This window comes from Anarrhichthys ocellatus, unplaced genomic scaffold (assembly GCF_004355925.1).
Source record: "Anarrhichthys ocellatus isolate YVR2014 unplaced genomic scaffold, GSC_Weel_1.0 scaffold11, whole genome shotgun sequence".
NCBI lineage: Eukaryota > Metazoa > Chordata > Actinopteri > Perciformes > Anarhichadidae > Anarrhichthys > Anarrhichthys ocellatus.
In genome coordinates this window covers 12,363,604-12,381,711 of record NW_022280041.1, presented here as the reverse complement: position 1 = coordinate 12,381,711, position 18,108 = coordinate 12,363,604, and the positions used below count along the sequence as shown (strand labels likewise).

Genomic DNA, 18,108 nt, shown 5'->3' with positions numbered 1-18,108 from the left:
GTGTGTGTGTGTGTGTGTGTGTGTGTGTGTGTGTGTGTGTGTGTGTGGGGGTGTGTGGTAGCAAAGGTGAGAGAGGTGAAGACTGTTGGCTGCGGTGTCGTGCAGTGTAGACGGGCTCATATCTGTGTTCTGTTCTTGTGGATCTTCTAGGTTATTGCTGGCTCTGGTCCTGGTCCCATCACCCTGTTGGCCTCCGCCTCTGACCTGTGCCGTGTCCATCCTCAGCAGCGGACGCAACGACCGCAACCTCAAGGTGACTGCTCTGAGGGAGACACTGCTGAGTGGTTCAGTCTGAGGAGCAGATGAGTTAGAACTCAGCTAAAGTAGCTCACATTTACATTGTCAGCTTTCAGATAAAGCAAAACATACAAAATATAATCAACAATGTTAATCCAATTATATAATACACAGTATATTGTTATGCAATAACGTATCTCAAAAGGCCTAATTTCCATATTAATATGTCATGTAATATGTTTACGTGTGGAGCTGTTGTTAATGAGTGTCTATCGTCTCAGGTGTCAACATTCTGCTCTGAGGCTCTCACCATCTGCAACGCCCTCCTCCACCCCCGCACTCCCTCCATCGCCCTCCCCTTACCCCCCCTCACTCTGAAACCCACCCCGAGTGCTCCAGTCCTCCCCTCCTCCCAGGGGCCTACCTCTGGACTCACCCTGCCAACACTCCTAGGGGGCCCTTCCCCCGGGCCTCCCTTCCCCACTCGCCACTCCCTCGGCCTGGGACCCACTTCTCTTCTGGGTTCTCTGGATAACCACCTCTCCCTGGTGCCGGGGCTGCCGGGCCAGGCGCCCACCCCAGGAGACATGCTCCTGTCCCACCAGCAGGACCCTGCCGGGCTGGGCCTCCCAGAGGGGCAGAGACCCGTGTTCGTCCGCTACGACAGAGAGGAAGCGGAGGATGTGGAGATCTCTCTGGCCAGTGACTCGGATGACAGCGTAGTCATCGTTCCCCCGGGGATGCTCAACATGGAGAACCAGCAGGAGGAGACGGCAGCAGCGGGGGCAAACTCTCAGAACATGGCCTCTGCTGCACCAGGAGGCGCTGTAGTCACACTAGCGGGAGGAGACTCCGTTGCCATGGTCCCCACCACAGCAACCACAATAGACAGGGTCTCGCTCCCCAATGACCTCGCCACCTCATCCCCTCTACTCACCACCTCCACCACGCCGATCAACTCCTTCCCTTCTTCCAGCTCCTCCGTGGTCTCCCTGGTTCCCCCTTTGAACTCCAGCACACTCGCCGCTCCGCCGGGCGGTCTGGGGGACTCGTTGCCTGGCAGACCCCAGCTCCAGCAGATGCTGATGCAGCCCTCGGCGCCGGGCCAGCCCGGCCCCATGGGTCTGCCGCTCCAGATGCACCAGCTGCAGAATCAGCTGGGCCAGCAGGGACGGCACCTGCACCAGCACCAGCTGCCGCCCGCCAGCAACGAAGACTCCGTCATCAACATCAACAGCACCGACGAGGAGGAGGAGGAGGAGGAGGAAGAAGAGGACATGGAGGAGGATGAAGATCTGGATGAAGAGGAGGAGGGGATAGATGAGGAGGAGGAGGAGGAGGAGGAGGAGGAGGAAGAAGAGGAGGAGGATGTGAGCGATTGCCCCGAGGATGAGTTATACGACGGGGAGTATGATAATTATGACGAAGAAGAGCTGGAAGAGGAGGAGGATGAGGATGGGGATATACCTCCAGTGGAGGGAGCTGATGACAATGATGGAGAGGCCGGTATAGAGGGGGGGAAGGTGCTCAGAGCAGCGGTGGATGAAGAGGGGGTGGCTGCTTTCAGTGTGGAGGGAGAAGCAGAAGGAGGGATCGAAGAGATCCAGACCAACAGATCGCTGTTCGCAGAGGACAGGCTAAAGGTGCAAAAGGTGGAGAGCATCGGAGTCTTGGAGGAGGCGCGGGAGGGGGAGGAAGACGAGAGTGAAAGGATGGACGACCCCACCATGCCGCAAATCCTGTGTGTCACCGGAGGAGCACTGGAGGAGAAGGAGACCGAGGAGGAAGGAGGGGGAGCGGGAGGAGAAGTAGGGCTGCAGGAGGAGTCGTGGGAGCAGGGAGCCAATGAGATTGAGCTGGCAGCCACTGCAGAAGATTCCACAACCAATCAGAATCAACAGGTTGGTACCACAGCTTTAACATGGATGAAAAGACTGATGCTGACAAAATGTCAAACTATCCCTTTTTAGTGTACTAAAGGAAATTGTAAGGGTCCTCTGCATTTAGCTGAACAGAGATGCTGTTGAAGTCTAAGCAACTAAAAGGACTTGAAGTATGAGTTTTGTAATAGCTGAAAAGAGTTCATGGTTAAGCATGGACATTTGCTTAAGCATGCGGAAAGGAGCTGAAGTTTGATATATAATATAAAGTAAACTACATTTGAAACCTGAGCTGTGAAAGCAGTTGAAGTGTGAGCACTGAAGTAAGCTTAAAGGGCCGGTTTGGATGTTTTGAGGTGGGGTTGTATGAGGTGCCTCTCATTAGTCAGTGTATTACCTTCAGTAGATGGAGTCTGGAGACACAGACAGTGTCCTGTCGGGGAACTGAAGCAGATATCTATGCTCTCCCACAAGACTTTTTGACTGAAACATCATTTTAGTTCCCCGATGGAAAGGGGACAGCAAGGGAAAGCTGTGAAAATATTGTAAATATAGCAAACGCATACAGATATTGATTGTCTTTAGTTGTCTGAAATACATTCATTGCAGTACATTACTTTGCTCCTGTTCCGGTTCTCCTGTTTGTTTATCAAAACTGGGGGAAAAGAGTTGAAATGTCCATTTAAATTGTATAAGCTAAAGGCACTGACAGGAGGTATCAAAAGATCAGGACTCCTAATAAAAGTGTACTAAAAGGAGTTGAGGTGTGAGTTTTGTTTTGGCTGATTCTAGTTGAAGATTAGATTAGTAAGCCGGTTACAAATAGTACGACAGGTAAGGAGTTAAAAGGGAGGGAAGAGGCAAAGAAAGACAATGTCTGGAAAAAGAGGTGAAGCAATGGAGGGTGGTGTTGGATAAAAACAAGGCAGACGCTTATCAGAATAATCAGGGACACCGGTGTCCATGATACTTTTCACTGTAGAAAGAGGGCCGTTTGAACAAAGGCACATTCAGACTAGCATAATGAGTGTTACGTTGAAACCTTTCCCTCTTCACTGCTGAATCAAACAGCTGGCCTCTGTACGAGCAATGCTACAGGTGGTTCACTCTCTGAGAGACGGTGGACTGTGACTATGGGGCATGCTAGAATACGTATGAGCAAGACTTTCTCTACACAACACGAGTATTTCTATAGCCGCCTCTATGATCTGTGTTATTGTTGGAAGGAAACTGAAGCTGACTCTCTTCACCTCTACAGGAGTTAGGAGCCGAGCCGCCACAGGAAGCCAGCGTGAGCGATAACCAGCCGCCCGGTCATCAGGAGCAGCAGCTAGCCGCTGATCAAGAGGGAGACTCTGCAGCAGAAGATCCCCAAACCTCTACGGGCCCAAGTCCAAAAGAGCAAGAGGAGACGCCCGACGCCCAGAAGAGAGACGGAGTCAAAGCAGAGCAGCAGGAGATGGATGGAGGGAGAGAGAGTGATGGAGAGGAGGGGAAAGGACTGAAGAGGAAGAGAGATGAGGAGGCAAACAGGGAGGAAGAGGCGGGGCGAAGCACCGAGAAGAAAAAGGTAAAGATTCATGGTGATTTTTGGGGGGATTTACTTGTCTCCTGATTCAAATGCTTACAGGATGGAATATGCGAGATATAATCATTAAAGGTACAAGACACTTATCTATACGTAGGTTAACTGTTTCTTAAACATCAGCACAGTTTATTCTCATTCATCATGCTAATGAAATTAAGAAGACTGTGGAATCAATAACAAGCTCACAGCCACTCTAAACAAAGTAACGATGTCAACATCAGTCACGGCATTCAGTATAAAGGTAACCACAATGTCTCATCCTGAAGCTGTACGGCATTTCAGAACAGTTTCCTGAAAATGTCTCAAATGTCTCCTGGAAAAAACAACGTAACGTGGTGCTGATATTGGGGAAGATGACGTGTTCAATAATGAATGAGTTAATACTCACTTTAAATGGTTTATTTAATGTTTTCTTTTTTTTTAAATTGGCTGTTTTAGTTTGGTAGGAAGAAAATGGTTCCGACATGAAACCGGGTCATGATTTCTGGGAAAGAAATTGCTGTTAAGTAAACCTTTGGGCGCATATTTAGTAACATATTCACAATTTTGAGTTTTGGGTACATTTTAAAGCCCTTAACATAGTTTGGTGTATGAGGTGCTTCTCCATACTTACAGTAGATAGAGACAGACAGGAGTACCAGCACGGGAGCAAAGTAATGAACTGATGTGGACCGGGGCAGCTGTACACCTAATGAAATATATGAGTGAAAGTGTACGCTATATAAATAATATTTTACTACTTTACCTTGCTGTCACGAAGCCCTTTCTGATAGGGCCATTATCTATGCTCTCTTTAAAGCTTGAAAGCATGTCTCAGCCGTTGTCCCTCTCTGCCTGTCCCTCAGCTGGACGATGAAGCCATGGAGTCCATGTTGGCTGATTTCGTCGCCTGTCCGCCCGACGACGAGGACGGAGCCTCCGGATCGAACCGCTCCTAAATTGTCGCCAACCTGGACTGATGCGATTGAAGTTACCATGGATACAGAAGATACTGACTCACTAGTGACATTACCAGAGTTTAGTTGCCTCCATACAGCAATCCTCTTAATATTAGTCATTCTCCAGTATTCAGTATTTCTTTTAACTATATTGCCAGCTGGGAGCTACACTGCCCCGTGGGAACTCTTTACTGTCACATCAGCCAGCTTTTAATCGGCAACAAGTAGTTTAACATGAGATAAGCGAAGACCGCTTCAGTCCCAAGTGCTGCTGTTCTTGTATACAGAACAGAGTATCCTTCACTTAGTGGAAGTGGTTTTCTTGGATTTATACGTACCTTGTATGCTATTTGTTTTGTCACGACTGTCGTATGCTTTGTCATAAAGAGTTTAAAAAAAACGAACATGAGTTACATACACTACTTTTCTTCACCCTCAGATTTGATCACAACCATAATTCTGTTTATTCATCCCTGAGGGGTTTGTTGCCCCACATTACATTAGGTGACCCAGTGAGCTCTGTCGCTTCCCCATTGTAACTAGGACGTAGGAAAGAGATTCAGTTTTTTGGGAATTTTAAAAATACATTTTTGTGTTTGTTTTGAGCAGCACAGACTCAACTCAACTCACCTCCATATTATTGTTGTGGTGGCAGAAATCTCAGATGTGTGAAAACCAGTGGCGGGCCGTGCATTTTATACCTGGGCCTTCAGTGCTGTCCTGCAGCTGAAACACCTAATAACCTCATGATGGCGCCACAGCTACGGTTATTTGTTTCTAGGGGTGTAACATCATGTATTCGTATTAAACCGTTGTCTACGAGGCTTATGAACAATACGTTTGAATAATACTAGTGCATTTGGAAAATGCAGAAGCTTAAATTGTGGGAAATATAATGTTTTCTGTGGACTGCGCTCACGTAGGAGACAACGGGCTGTGTGACCTCTGACATCAGCCTCGACAACTCTGAGCTGCTCTTTCTTCCAGGAAAGGCGTCTCCCGTCCGTGACCTCTCCAGCATTAACCACTCGGCGGTGTCCCCGGCTCGGAGGTTTGACGCTGGACGACCAGCTGTACTCTGCTGTACTCTGCTGCCACCGTCGCTACGACAACCCGCTGACACGGAGCCTTGGAGGCCGACTAACTAAGGCATTGGATTGTGGTTTTCTGGGGTCACACATCTGTTATCAATCGGGGACCAGGAGAACAGGGGACACTGAATAGAGTCAAATACTGATTCCGAGTATTCAGACTTTAGTTTGTCCGCTGAGACAACACTAGTGTGGTTTGTGGACAGTCTCTTCACGTGCTTATGAACACAGCCAGAACATGAGCTTGAACGACATGGAAGGATGATCGCAGCTGGATGACGAGCAAAGATAGCAGGAAGGACTTAAAGGGTCCCAGTGTATCATTTCAGGGATTTCATATTCATAAGTATGTTGTCATTAGTGTCTAATCACCTGAAACTAAGAATTGTGTTTTTGTGTAAGTGGTTTTGCTCTTGGCGGCTCACATTAGGGCAGTCATGGAGGAGCGTTGTATTCAGCTGGTTTCAATCTGCAACCACACTGCTAGATGCCACCATATCCTCCACACTGTCCCTTTAAGCTGAGAATGTGCCAATGTGTCTTCCTGGTCGTTTTCACATAACAGTTTGAATTTCACACACTCACGTGTTCTGAGGAAAAAAAGTGGATGTAGCAGGTAAAAAAAAAAAGGTCTGCTGAATTATGCATCCACATGATGGTCTTAGCACACCGGCGCCATCATTTTTCACATTCATTTTCTCTATGGAGAGTCATCCGTGCAGCGGTAAACCTGACTGATTTAGGTGTAACACTGTCGAGTGTGTTGTGTACTGGCAAGTACAGGCAAGGCTTGAGCCGGGGGGGTATTGCATTCCAAGACCAGACAACATGAAATGAAGGCTATGTTAGCACTGAGAGGACAAAGATTTATGAGTTTGTACAATTACTCAAAGTGAGCTTTCCTGCTGGCCCAGCTGAGAATGATCCTGTGCTTCCGAGTATCACTGAATCAGCTAAAACTTTTCACCCATTCTATCTTTATCCCATATGTCAGCTCCACATTTCTGCAAGCATGCCCAGTTAGACTTCACCAGCTCTTCGCTAAGGACCTAATTCTTTAAACATATTTAAAGAAAAGTGAGTTAAAAGTCAATCCTCTGTCTCTTAACTTGGTCACATTCCTGCGCCCAGGCTTTTAACAGAGACTAAAGGAAAGGAGAGTGCATCATGTCACCCCTCACTGGCAGCATCCATCAAGGAGAATCCCCTTTATCTAAACCAGTTCACACACAATGACGGATGGGAAGAGGAAGCAACTAGCTCACATTCATTTACCGTGTTCAAACCTTCACACTCAACAGAATGTTCACAACACTCCCACAGACGTGCATCAAGCCTTTAGGGTTACAACATCTGTGTTTCAGGGCTGTTACATCATCATCACGTGGGGGTGATGTAACCCCGGGCTTCTCATATTACCAAATGTAACTTGGTGTGAACGTATTTAGTCCTCTTCAGTAACTTGCTCCATATATACGTATATATCAATGTATTGGCTTATTATTGTGTGGCAATCTTGTTACTTAAAAACGTTTGTTCTGCTCGACTATTTGTCACAATATGTAATCGGCCCTTTTCATGCGCTGCGCGTTCCGAGAGCGTTAATAGACCGAGGCAGTGGAGGTTCACGTCCGGTTCTTTTCCTGGCCTTACCGAGAAACACTATCATACTACCACTGCTATAGCCACCGCTTCTGTTGAGAAATTGAGGTAAACCATGGCGCAATCAAGCTGCACAAGTCACTGTAGTGTTCTGTATTGTTCCAACAACGGGTGAACTGAACTGTGCAGGAACTACACCTTGACCTCAAACAGCTGACCATTCAACAACAACAGCCCCAAATGAACCGCTTTTGTGCCTCAGACGAAGACTTCCGCTTCTACACAAGATTCCCATCAGAGGAGGTCTTCACGACTTTCTGGGAATCATTTCCTCCGTCTGCTACCAGCCTAGTCTGCAGGTCAAAGGCACAGAGGATGGCATTTGGAACACCAGGTCCCAAACCGCAAGCTGCCTCTCATTGACGAGTGCTTCATGTTCTTCTGCAGGATCGCAGACTTAAAGAAAAGGATCTGGCATCAGTATTTAACATCAGCGTATCGACGGTCAGTCGAACCATCATCACATAGCCAAGCTACCAAATCCTTGGTTCAAAGCCTACCTGGAGGCCTCGGGAGCAGGTGCAGGCCTTAATAATGCCTTAAGAAGTTCCGGCATTATTGTCCCAATGTGAGAGTAATAATTGACTGGACTGAGCTCCGCTGTCAGACGTCTGAGACCAGGTTTAATTGGCATTGCTCCTTGTGGGGTAGTTACATTCATATCCAAGCTGTACACCGGCTCCATCTCTGACAAAGAACTAACCCGTAGATCAAGTCTAACACAGCTTCTGTTGCCTGAAGATGGAGTCATGGCTGACAAAATGTTTTTAATGAAAGATATGCTGGCAGAGGAAGGGGCAATACGACGGGTGGAGGTATTCCATATCTGGGGTGGGGTTGTTCCTCTCTCTCTGGGCAGTTTGCAGCCTGTTGACAGACTACCGAGGCCCTCTGGACATCGCAGGGGACAAACCTATATAGCTGGTTGGATTCAGCACATTCCCCAGTTAAGGACAGTAAAGTTGAATCTAATGCAGTGTATGTATGAATTGTATATCTGTATTGTGTGTAAAATAAAACCCATTAGCATCTTCAAGCATTCCAAGTTTCTATTTGCTAAAGGAAAGGCCTGTTTGAATGAAATCACACCTGTAATGATGTAATTAAGGATTCATTTACATTTTTATTAAAAAGAAAAGAAACACGGACCCCTTGCATCCAAATTCCTCATTTTTATTTGAAGTGGTATCAATTGTGTCAAGTACGATAATAAGTGCAGCATAAAAACAAAGTTTTCGGCAGCTTGTGGAGAGAATTTTTCAGTCTAAAACATGCTTTTCCCAACAGTTGAATCGTTATTAGCGATGCTTTTTTCTTATAAAATAGAAAAACGTATATACATTCACTGTTAATATCATATTTAATGCTATACCATTATGTATTTGATGAAAAAATATTAGCAGTATAATTTCTCACCATTTCTGAGATGTTTGTGTAAATACGGTAGCCTAGATATCTAGAACAGATACATGGAAATAATACTATACTACTGATTTCATAATAATAAATGAACACCTACCAACATGGCATCTACTAACATATTACTAGCATGATGACAGCATATGGTTTATATTTTACTTTTATATTGAAGCGATATCTGAACTGTTAGGTAGAGGCTGATATTTAAAAAAACTGAAAAAATTAGCAAAATGGTAATTATAAATAAAAGAAAAATGTAATGAAAAAGATAATAAAAGACAACAGACTCATGTGTTTCCCAAAATATTGCAATTTTTCTTCAAGTTTTACCATTAAAGATGGAGCCAGAAATCATTAGCGTCACTCTGTGTGCTTCTTTACATTGTGAATGTGGAGCTTCTACAGCTGCTGGTATGCTGCTCTGTAAGAGAGAGAGCTATCTTACAGCCCCATCTGTGCAGCCCTCATATTGACCCAACTTCCCTTTGGCAACTTTCTCTCTCTCTCTCTCTCTCTCTCTCTCTCTCTCTCTCTCTCTCTCTGTGTGTTGAAGAGCAAGGTGTGACTACACAAAGGACTGAGTGTAAGAGCAGAGTGTCAGTGGAGCTGTGAAATAAGAGGGAGGGGGAGAAAAACCTCTGCAGAAAAAGATTCAAACTGGCCGCAGAGAACAGCCGTGCTGACCAGATAACTGTTGAACTTACAGATCTGTGAAGACTTTCAAAAGAGAAGAAACTGGACACGGAGGGGAAAGGAAATAAAGAGGGAAGTGCCAGAATACAAACGGAGCCAAAGGAAATCTAGAGGAAAAGAAGAGGAGGGGACTGACACTCAGCTGTGAATACCATTCTGGACTAAGGTGAGTCTTTTTCTCACTGTGGATCTGCTCTAATGCTCACGTGACGCGTTGACAGTAACTTTTGTTAAAGAATGTAAATTCCTCTCGGCTGATGTGGACTCCCAAAACAAGTATTTTTTGAATGAAGATTTTATTGCAGTATTCAAACTTCAGATTTGCCTTCAAACTCTTCACCCTTTGGTAAAGAGTCTTGTCGACCATGTGAAAGTATCACTTACATTATTATGAAGATGCTTCCAAGTGTTTGAAGTAACTCAACGATGTTCCTAGACCCATTCATGGAGTCTGCAGCCACATCCGACTCTGAAGTGTTTAGTGGATCTGTTTGCTCTCACAGCAGTCTATACTTTAGCTGACCCTGCCATGGGAGCGTATCACTGTATTTGGTAAAACCACGGTGTTGGCTCAATGCAGAAGCAACACGTTACTGCTTGGAGCTTCACATGCACATATACAGTATACAGTATAAATATATATATTTAATTTAAAGGAGCCCAGACCAAATCTATGTTTGAGGGATTTTCTGTCAACGGGGCGACGGATAAGCCGGCCGCTGGAGGTTTAACAGCGCTGACAGAGCTAACAGCGCAAACTACGGCAACAGTGTGAGCAGAGCTGACAGTGTTAGGTGAGAACCAGAGGGTGGGCGCTACACATGTACACATCTACCTGAATACTCCTCCAAATATTGTTTAAAAAAATATCTGTATACGTGTAGACATGGCTAAAAGTAATTTAAACAATATATTATTTGAAACTAAGACGATGATACAGGAGTCCGTAAGTCAGTGGTGTTTGTAATGTGGAATGTAGGTGTGGTGTTGTGAAGGCAAAACAAAGAGGGAAAACCAAACCTAAAGGCTCGATGGAGAGAGAGAATGAGAAGCCAGTCTAAATAACCTCGGCCCATCCGGCCCAGAGGCAAAACATAACATAAGATGGCTCCGTCTATCTCTACCTGCCAAAGGAAAAACCCAAGAAAACGGGAGGAGCCCTGCCTAGGTCAGAGGCCGTCACAGGAGCTACTTTAGTCACTTCCTGCTCGAGGTACGCGGGCTGTCAGACTACTTCTCTGTTGTCTCATCAGATCATTTGCATCAGTGTGGTTTAAACATTAGCTTACTTCTGGAACTGGTATTCAAATTAGTATCAGGGAATTATCCTCATATCAGCCTGCCAGTCCCTTTTACACAATATGTGACAGCTACACTTTATTCACTTTGATGAAGAGTTTGATTCCTTCTGACATGCTGCACAAATTGCAGTAAAAATGGTCCGTAAAGTTCATTTACGCACAAATTCTCTTTTCTCATGATTCATAGATGAGGCCTGCTGTGAATTGAGTCACGATGGTTGTTAAGTATTTCTCAGTAAAAACGTTTGAGGTAATGCTGATAGTAAGTGAACATTTCCTGTGAAAATATGCGGGCTTCCTCTGAGATATCAACATGATCATCTTATCTAACTGCTAATGCTGCACTGTTGACAATTGAGAAGCAGCTGAGTAGGGTTAGGGGGGGGGGGTTAGGTTTAGGTGAGACCAGACTGGCTGTTCAGGTCTGGCTCCCACTGGGCGTATCAGTCCCAAAGTTGTGGGATGGGGTAGCAGCTCACAGGATTTTGTGAGACTGTGGCGGGTGGTCGTCGGAGCCTCTATGCTTCCCCAGAAGACAATTTAGTACATTTTAAGGTTAAATGTATTAATTTGGTGCACTTTGAGTGCAAAGTGATGATATGTTAGCTGTATGCTGGATCAAGTACTGTACTTAAGTACAACGTTGAGGTAGTTGTAGCTTACTTTACTTGAGTATTTCCATTTTATGTAACTTTATACTTCAAATCCACTACACTAGTACTTTTAACATCACTGCATTTATTTGACAATTTTAGTTACTAGTTAGGCTACTCTTCAGATTCTGATTATTAATACAAAATATAAATCAACTAATAAACTATGATTTATTATGAAGGAGTATATATTAATAAGTATATAAAATACCTAAAATGAGCTCCACCGTTATCAGCTGCAACATTAAAGTGAAGAGCACATCAATGCATCAATAAATATAATCCAATGATATTGGCCAACCGTAAATATATTATTTGAAATGAGTATACGTTTACTTTTGGTACTTTAAGTATATTTTGATGCCAATACTTTGGTACTTTTTGAAACATCCAAGCCAAACTAGAAGAGAGCCAACCAGCCCAACCGTTGAGAACTGTCAAATTATTTTCGGTTTATTATGAAACTGTGGCGTGACGAAATAGACTTTGGCGGGCCGCCACAGTGGAACATTATATAGCATAAAATAAAGCATAGGCTTTAGAATGGTGACCTGAAGGAGGGCCATCGGGTCTAATCAGTGCAGACTAATTTGCAACAAGAAGTTAAATGTTCAGCTGCATGTGTGCTCACGTCCTCAGATGGAGGTCTACACTGTAAACGTAGCCACTGGTACATCAGAGTATTCAGGCACCAACAACTACATCTACGTGACCCTGGTGGGGGAGAAAGGGGAGAGCGAACGCACCCTGATGGACAACCCCGGACTGGACTTCTGTCGTGGAGCGGTAAGTGTGTGAGGAGTGACAACAAGTGATAGCAAGTGGCCTGATGTGCGTTCAGACAGTGATCGCAGGTACAATCCTCCTTCTCCATCCCTCCATCTGTGTCAGGTGGATCAGTACAAGGTGACCAGCCCTTCGCATCTAGGCGCCCTGCTACTGGTCAGACTGGAGAAACAGAGGTACTGGTTGGAAGATAACTGGTTCTGTCGCTACGTCACGGTGGAGCCTCCAGGTGAAGACAAAGTGCTGACTTTCCCGTGTCACCGCTGGCTGATAGGAGACATCAAGGTGGAGATAAGAGAGGGAACAGGTAGGAAAGATTCTAGGAATTCAGAACCAACTACTCATGTGAGCCTGCAGCTCTTACATTGGATGCAGGGGACACACTTCTCCTGACAGTCAAGCATCAAGTTCTATTTTAGTGCTGGCACAAGGCCAATAACATGCAAATCCTGGTGTGTGTGTGTGAACAGGTCATTCTTTCAGCAGTTTTATAATCAGCTTTTGCTACGGACCAGCCTGTGCCTCAATGGATGGAGCAGTGTAGAGTTTGGGTTTGGGTTCCATCACCCCGACCTCCACACTATTACTTTCTCAATCTTTACTGAAAGGACACACTACTAAAATCTAAATGCTGACCTGGTGAATAATCCATTATGAATGCAATTTCTAAGAAACTGAGCTGAGACTCTGGAACTTGGAGTTTTCATCACCAAGAAGGGGTTAAAAGAGGAGATGTCACGCTTCAGATCGTCAGGGTCGGGGATGAAAGGATCTTTAATAAAAGACCATAAAGACACACTTTCTATTTGAAAATAGAATATTGTATTTCTGCCAATGTCCATTTGAGCATACCCTAAAAGTTCTGTCAGGCTGCTGTAACCCTCCAACATCTACTTACACTCTAGTTACAATGCACATGTGCCAAACCCCATAACTCCCAGTGTACCAGCCTTCATTCAATAGCCTTGCAATAGCGTTAACATGTGACCTGGATCTGGAAAACCACATGTTAGTGCAGTTGTAAATGCAGCATTCGGAGGTGGTCTTGTATACGGATGTCAGCCCGGTGTAAATGCGATCTGTACAGCGGGACCACATCCTGATGACAAAAGTCTAAACAGCAGGTTGAAGGTGAAGTCACTCTGCCTCTTACTGTTATGTCAAACAACCTAAACCCAGCAAAAACTACAAGTCGAAGCAAGTTCTTTCCCCCTTGCAAAAATGGATGTAGAAATGGATGATGCCTGTGTTGTAGGGGAAGAATAATAACAAAAAAACATGTTTACCCATTGCCGAAGGCCAATTGGTTGTTAACAAGATAACATCACACACCTCGGTTTTTCTTCACCAAAATAAAAAAATACACAATTTGTGGGCAGAGGAAGACATGCCTCTAAAACGTTAGTGCAGAGGTCATGAGCCCCTGTAGGTCTGAGCTGCTGCTAAAGGTGCGCCTTCCTGTCTCCCTCCTCCTGCTGCTGCTCGTGTAGCGAAGACACTGAGGGACGACTCCTTACCCCAGCTGCTGGCTCACAGGAAGACAGAGCTGCAGGAGAGACAGACAACTTACAGGTCCCACACACCCAACGACACAACAAACACACTGGATGTGTCAAAGGTTTTTAATGTATTCATATTGGTATCATGCTGTGTGTCGCTGTCTTTCAGATGGGTAACGTGGACCCCAGGGCTGCCCAGATGTATCGACGCTAAAACAGAAGCAGATCTACCTCAAGATGTCCGCTTCGACAACGAGAAGAGGAGCGACTTTGAACATTCATTACACTATGCGTAGGTGGTGCACACACACACACGTCTGTCTTTCCATACTTGTGAGGACCCACACTAACAACATGCATTCCCTGGCCTCTGATCCTACACCTTAACCAGCCAAATAGAGTGCATAACCCCACAACTTACCCTTATCCTAATCTAAACCTAATTCTAAGCTTGACCTTAAGACTAAGTCTGAACCTTCAAACAGTCTCTAAAGTAGTGAGGGCCGTGGACAATGTCCTCACAATGCATGAATATCCTCACTACGAGAGTTTAAAGCTGACACTGGTCCTCACAAAGACTTTTGGTCCCTAGATAAGAGTTGAGCTCCTACACTGTGCTGCCTAATCAGATCTGTAGGCCAACAACGTGATGAACATCAAGTAAACATGCACCCGTTCTTTACATCAGCTTGCTGGAGCTGTCCCTAAAGAAGCTGGCCATCAGTTTCGGGAAGTCCTGGAGCGACCTGGACGATTTCAAACGGATCTTCTGGAAGCTGCGAAGCCCCATAGCTGGTGGGTAAATACACACTACGCACTCCTCCCCAAACCTGATTGGGAAAATGACCTTTTTTATAGACAAGAAATGTAATATGTTTAATATATACAATCCTTTTATGAACACACATTCATTGTATGGAAGATTTAGAATGCCTAAATAAAAACAAATCACAGAAATAAAGTGAAATATGATACACATTGTTATATATATTTGCTTTTTATGTATGCATTACTTGTGTCATAATTAAACAAAATAAACATGTTAAAACACAAATAACTGCCGTTATTATCTTCAGTTACTGAATGAATTGTTTTTTATTGTGACATGGATTTCCATGTTATTATTTCAGTGTCAGCGTAGACCTGCCAATAGTAAATGCAAAACACTGTCATTAGTTTTCATGAGGTGAAAGGAAGCTTTCTCTTTTTTTGAGATGGAGATGTGTTGTTTATGCCAAAATGAACAACAATCAACTGTCCAATCACAGCTTGGGGGTGGAACCATGGCTGACACAAGCTAATGGCAGCCATGACGGACAGCCTGACAATTTGTTTTCTGTGTTTTCTGTGTTTTGATTTTAATATGGCATGGGGAATACATCTCACAATGAAAATCAATTCAGTTATTAAAGACAAAACTCTTAATAGTTGTCATTTTAACATTTTGGCTTTCGATGTGGTCAGACAGCACGTCCTACAGCCTACTTTCTTTGAAGCATACTTGAGCCTTTATATATGTGCTTTCCAAGATTAAAGGTCTTAAAGCCCAAAGTTAGCTGGCTAACATGCTTGGTAGCTTGCTGTTCATGCACAGCACATATGTAGGTCTTTAGTAAGACTTTCGAAGATGTTTTTGACTGTCAGACAAACGGGTCAAGCCAGCTGTTAGCTAGTTAATCTCTTCTCGACTAACTTTTGTCGAAGCCTCTATTACACAATGTGTTTTGCTAAAGAGGGAATCTATCACCACTCTCTTTAAAGCTGTAATGTGAGTCATAGAAGTAGACGTTGTATCAAAGCTTCATGGGAGGTGTAGTTGTTCAATCAACACATTCTCATACCTATAACTACAGAATAGGTCAATGACTCCCAAAGACTGTTGTATTTAACGTTGTTAACGTGAAACAGAACTACTTGGTTAAGTTAAAGAAAATATCATGGTTTTGTTCAAAATAATATAGCTACGTATGTTGCATAAGTTGTGTACTAACAAGTACACTAGTTAAGAACGTAACTTAAAATACCTCAACGTATTCACTTTTGGTTTTAAAACATGAAACACAAACAGCGGTCTCCTGAGTGAGCGTCCTTTCCCATCCATCCACCCCAACATCTTTCCTATGCAGACTTCTTCTCTCTTTATACTAAGTCACCTGACTTGTCTTTGCTTCTGTCATAATTACTTTGGCCTCTAGAGGTCGCCGTCTAATAAACAACTTAAATATGGATCGTAATCAGCTGACCACAGACGACTTATTCTGCGTTTTTTGGTGAGGACACCTTGGTTCAACAGTTATTATCTTTGTTAACATGACTGATCATACTTGACTAACAAGTACAGTACTTGATACAGATTTATCTGACAATGACCTCCAGGGTTAATTACTCATCCAGTATGTGTGTGTCTCTTACTCAGAGTACTGTATGGAGCACTGGAAGGAGGACCAGTTCTTTGGCTACCAGTGTATGAACGGCTCCAACCCGAGGATGATCCAGAGGTGCAAGAAGCTGCCAGAGAACTTCCCTGTAGTACCAGACATGGTGCAGAGCTCCATGGCTCCCAGGACCAACCTGGACAAAGAACTCAAGGTGGAGAAATGTTGTCACTATGATCTATACTAATTATTGTGACACAACAAATACAGCAACTGCATAATTGTGTCATTTCTCCGTTCATTCAGCTCATACTCTCTGCTCCTTTCATGTCCAGATTCTTCTTAATATTCTGCTTCTCTCCTGTCCAGGCAGGTAACATCTACCTGTTGGACTACGCCATCATGGATGGGGTTCCCACCAATACAATCAGGGGCAAACCTCAGTACATTGCTGCTCCACTCTGTCTCCTGTACCAACACCCAGATGACGGACTCATACCTATTGCTATACAGGTATCTCATTCACACCCATCAAGTTATTGAATGAAAAACCTAAAAAGGATGTCTGAGGTTAATGAATGCATACTTAGAATACTGAAAATATGAGAATATTGAATGAAAACCTGAAAATATTTATATAAATCTGACAGAAAATATAGAAAAACCTGAGAATACTTCATTTAAACCTGAGAAATGTTTAATATAATCATAGAAAAATGAAAGAAAATCTAAGATAATTTTGTGAAAACCTGAATGCAAAGAGCATTTTATCAAAATCTCAGAATATTGAATGTATATCTGAAATAACGTCGTGAAAATCTGTGAAAATTCAACAAAAACCTGTAAAATACTGAACGTAAACTTGACAACATTAAATATAAGACAAAACTGAATGTATGCTTAAAAACATGTATGAACATCAGTGACAGGCTGCACAGCTTTGTATCATCCTCAGTTGCAGCTTCTAAGCTACAGTGGAAACAAAAGTGGTGGGTAATAACGGCTTATCATACGGTCCGGGAGGCCTGCAGTGGAACAGAACTGTAACAGTTCCACCTCCTTGTCCTCAGCTGGAGCAGACTCCGGGCCTGGACACGCCCATATTCCTGCCCAGAGACCCGCCCCTGGCCTGGCTATTGGCTAAGATGTGGGTTCGTCACTCTGAGTTCCAGGTGTTCCAGCTGCTGTCTCACCTGCTCAGGACTCACCTGGTGATAGAGGTGTTTTGTGTGGCTACGCTGAGACAGCTGCCTGCTGTGCATCCTATATATAAGGCAAGTCATATTGTATAGCAGTGATTCTCAACTGGTGGGTCGCGACCCAAAAGTGGGTCGCGGACCCGTTTTCAGTGGGTCGCGGGCCTTTGCCTGACAAAAAAAAAAAAAAAAGTTGTGATTTTATTTTGAAGGGCATTTTTTATGCGTTGTGAATCACATCACGTGATGCAGCTCATCCAATCAAATATGGGTATTCTGACGAGTTTCCTGACTTGAGTGAGATGTACACACACCGTGACACACATGGGGGAGAGAGAGGTTATAGGGTACATCCCAAGTCTCTTAATTGTCATTTCCTCGCTCCTGATCCTCGCTTGAACCGGAAGTTGTTCTGCGCCGCCATTATCGTCCCAAAGCTCTTATTTAGCTCTGAGGAGAGAGGATCGAGAAGAGAGGAGGGATCTCCGAGGAGCCATGAGCGAGGACCCACGAGAACAGACTTCCAGGAAGTATTTTAACGGCCGACACGCCCCCTCATTGTTCATCAGTCATGTGATTGGACGCTGCAGCCGATCGGACTGATGAGATTTTTTTCAACATGTAAACAGTGAAGACTGATCACAGATTAAACTCAAGCTTTATATTTGATTCGTTTTCTGATTCAACATCTGGTTTAAATAAATGTTCATTGTAGACTGAACAACAAAAGGACCACAAACAATTTTCTTCATTTATTGGAAAGATTTGTCTTTTCATGATCTGATATTTC

At 44.2% G+C, this 18,108-nt stretch overlaps 2 protein-coding genes across 2 annotated transcripts in view; both read left to right on the top strand.

The window, feature by feature from the left end:
- pelp1 (proline, glutamate and leucine rich protein 1) overlaps window positions 1-5,043 on the top strand; it is a 12,991-nt gene extending 7,948 nt beyond the window's left edge. Inside the window, exons 16-19 of the mRNA XM_031851376.1 lie at window positions 151-253; window positions 519-2,138; window positions 3,376-3,687; window positions 4,551-5,043. Of these exons, the coding sequence (XP_031707236.1) occupies window positions 151-253; window positions 519-2,138; window positions 3,376-3,687; window positions 4,551-4,643 (2,128 nt within the window). The 3' untranslated portion in view covers window positions 4,644-5,043. The remainder of the gene's footprint in view (window positions 1-150; window positions 254-518; window positions 2,139-3,375; window positions 3,688-4,550) is intronic.
- A 4,376-nt stretch (window positions 5,044-9,419) lies between these two features.
- On the top strand, window positions 9,420-17,414 carry alox12 (arachidonate 12-lipoxygenase). The gene is made up of 9 exons (XM_031850975.1): window positions 9,420-9,674; window positions 12,102-12,248; window positions 12,354-12,555; window positions 13,739-13,820; window positions 13,917-14,039; window positions 14,436-14,542; window positions 16,164-16,336; window positions 16,492-16,635; window positions 17,193-17,414. The coding sequence occupies exons 2-9, from the start codon at window positions 12,102-12,104 to the stop codon at window positions 17,412-17,414; spliced, it is 1,200 nt and encodes a 399-aa protein (XP_031706835.1). The 5' UTR covers window positions 9,420-9,674.
- Window positions 17,415-18,108: the final 694 nt, after the last annotated feature.

Bases quoted from the DNA above. Each gene is read 5' to 3' on its own strand.
- alox12 (XM_031850975.1), top strand. From the start codon at position 12,102: ATGGAGGTCTACACTGTAAACGTAGCCACTGGTACATCAGAGTATTCA. The intron at 13,821-13,916 runs GTCCCACACACC...GCTGTCTTTCAG, and splicing joins GAGAGACAGACAACTTACAG to ATGGGTAACGTGGACCCCAG. The intron at 16,636-17,192 runs GTATCTCATTCA...CCTTGTCCTCAG, and splicing joins TCATACCTATTGCTATACAG to CTGGAGCAGACTCCGGGCCT.